Genomic DNA, 1,379 nt, shown 5'->3' with positions numbered 1-1,379 from the left:
AAAATTGGTTTGTATATTTTATACATATAAGACCAATTTTATATATATAAAATATCTGAACAATATTTTTTTTATATACATAAAATATTATTCAAATTTATATATAATAATATTTTATATATGTAAAATATATTTGGAATAAGAAAATGAAAGAAATTTGATTTTTACAAAACAATATTCGAAATATATAGAGGCGATCGTGACCGACGTTGGTCAAACTGACATCGAGTTAACAACTGTCACCGAATATCCGTCATGCGAATCTACCACATCGCCGAGACCAACTTACATACCACCTGCTACACCAACACCGCCAACAATAACAACGACGACCGATTCGGATTACGACGACAGTATCGAAATCGAAGCAAGTCCACCGCCTCGAGTGGACTGTGACGGACGTTTGTTTATACCGCACAAAAACGACTGCGGCAAATATTATCTGTGCAACTTCGGCAAAATCTCGGAACAATCTTGTCCACCCGGATTGTACTGGAACGAAAACCGATGCGACTGGCCGGAGAACACCAAATGCAAAAATCCTCAAGTTCGTGTGTATTGGACAAATAGGACACTTTTTTTTTTTAATGCAAATAATTACTCAATTGCAAAACTACAAAAAAAAACCTTGTTTTAATCAAAATTGCATTTCTTTTTTTTTTATGATTTCATTAGATCAACATATTGCCAAGATTCAGAATTGCTGAGAATGTGAATGAAAAAAAAGTCGTTTGTTATTACACGAATTGGTCTTCGAAACGAGTTAGCGTCGGCAAATTCCTGCCGGAAGATATCGACGGTGAGCTCTGCACGCACGTCGTCTACGCCTTTGCCACTTTGGACGAGGAAACATTTACGCTGGACATCGACGATTCAGCCGATCTTTATAGAAACTTTCTTAGAAAAGCGATGGAAATTAGACGGAAGAACGGCGTCAAGGTGCTGATTGGTCTGGGAGGATACAACGATTCGAAAGACAACAAATACAGCAGACTGGCCGCTAGTTCGCAGTCGGTTAGAAACAAATTCGTCGATTACATCGTGCGATTCATCGAGCAATACAAATTCGACGGTTTGGATCTCGATTGGGAGTTTCCAGTATGTTGGCAGGTATGAAGTCAAAATAATTCTTCTTCCGCGAATACACATTTCTGATAAGCGCATCTTTTTTTAAATATAAGAAATAAGGTAAATATCCCAATACTTAAACGTTTAAGAGAGCTGTTTAACTTATACAAATCATACTCGTATAATTTAACTTTTGTTGGTGAGTATTAGTATTTATTTAAAAAACCAGACTATATTTTCACTAAATAAAGCTTTAAAGAACTGGTTTATAAAGATAAACAAAGTAAATTAATCGAATTCTAACATACCTG

General features: G+C 35.7%; 1 protein-coding gene across 1 annotated transcript in view; it reads left to right on the top strand.

The window, feature by feature from the left end:
• Positions 1-1,120, top strand: part of LOC109859726 (probable chitinase 3) — a 3,553-nt gene extending 2,433 nt beyond the window's left edge. Inside the window, exons 2-3 of the mRNA XM_020438257.1 lie at positions 192-547; positions 676-1,120. Of these exons, the coding sequence (XP_020293846.1) occupies positions 192-547; positions 676-1,116 (797 nt within the window). The 3' untranslated portion in view covers positions 1,117-1,120. The remainder of the gene's footprint in view (positions 1-191; positions 548-675) is intronic.
• The last annotated feature ends 259 nt before the right edge of the window (positions 1,121-1,379 follow it).

This window comes from Pseudomyrmex gracilis, unplaced genomic scaffold (genome assembly GCF_002006095.1).
Source record: "Pseudomyrmex gracilis isolate BER0280 unplaced genomic scaffold, ASM200609v1 scaffold_280, whole genome shotgun sequence".
Lineage (NCBI taxonomy): Eukaryota > Metazoa > Arthropoda > Insecta > Hymenoptera > Formicidae > Pseudomyrmex > Pseudomyrmex gracilis.
This window is presented reverse-complemented; position numbering and strand designations above follow the sequence as displayed.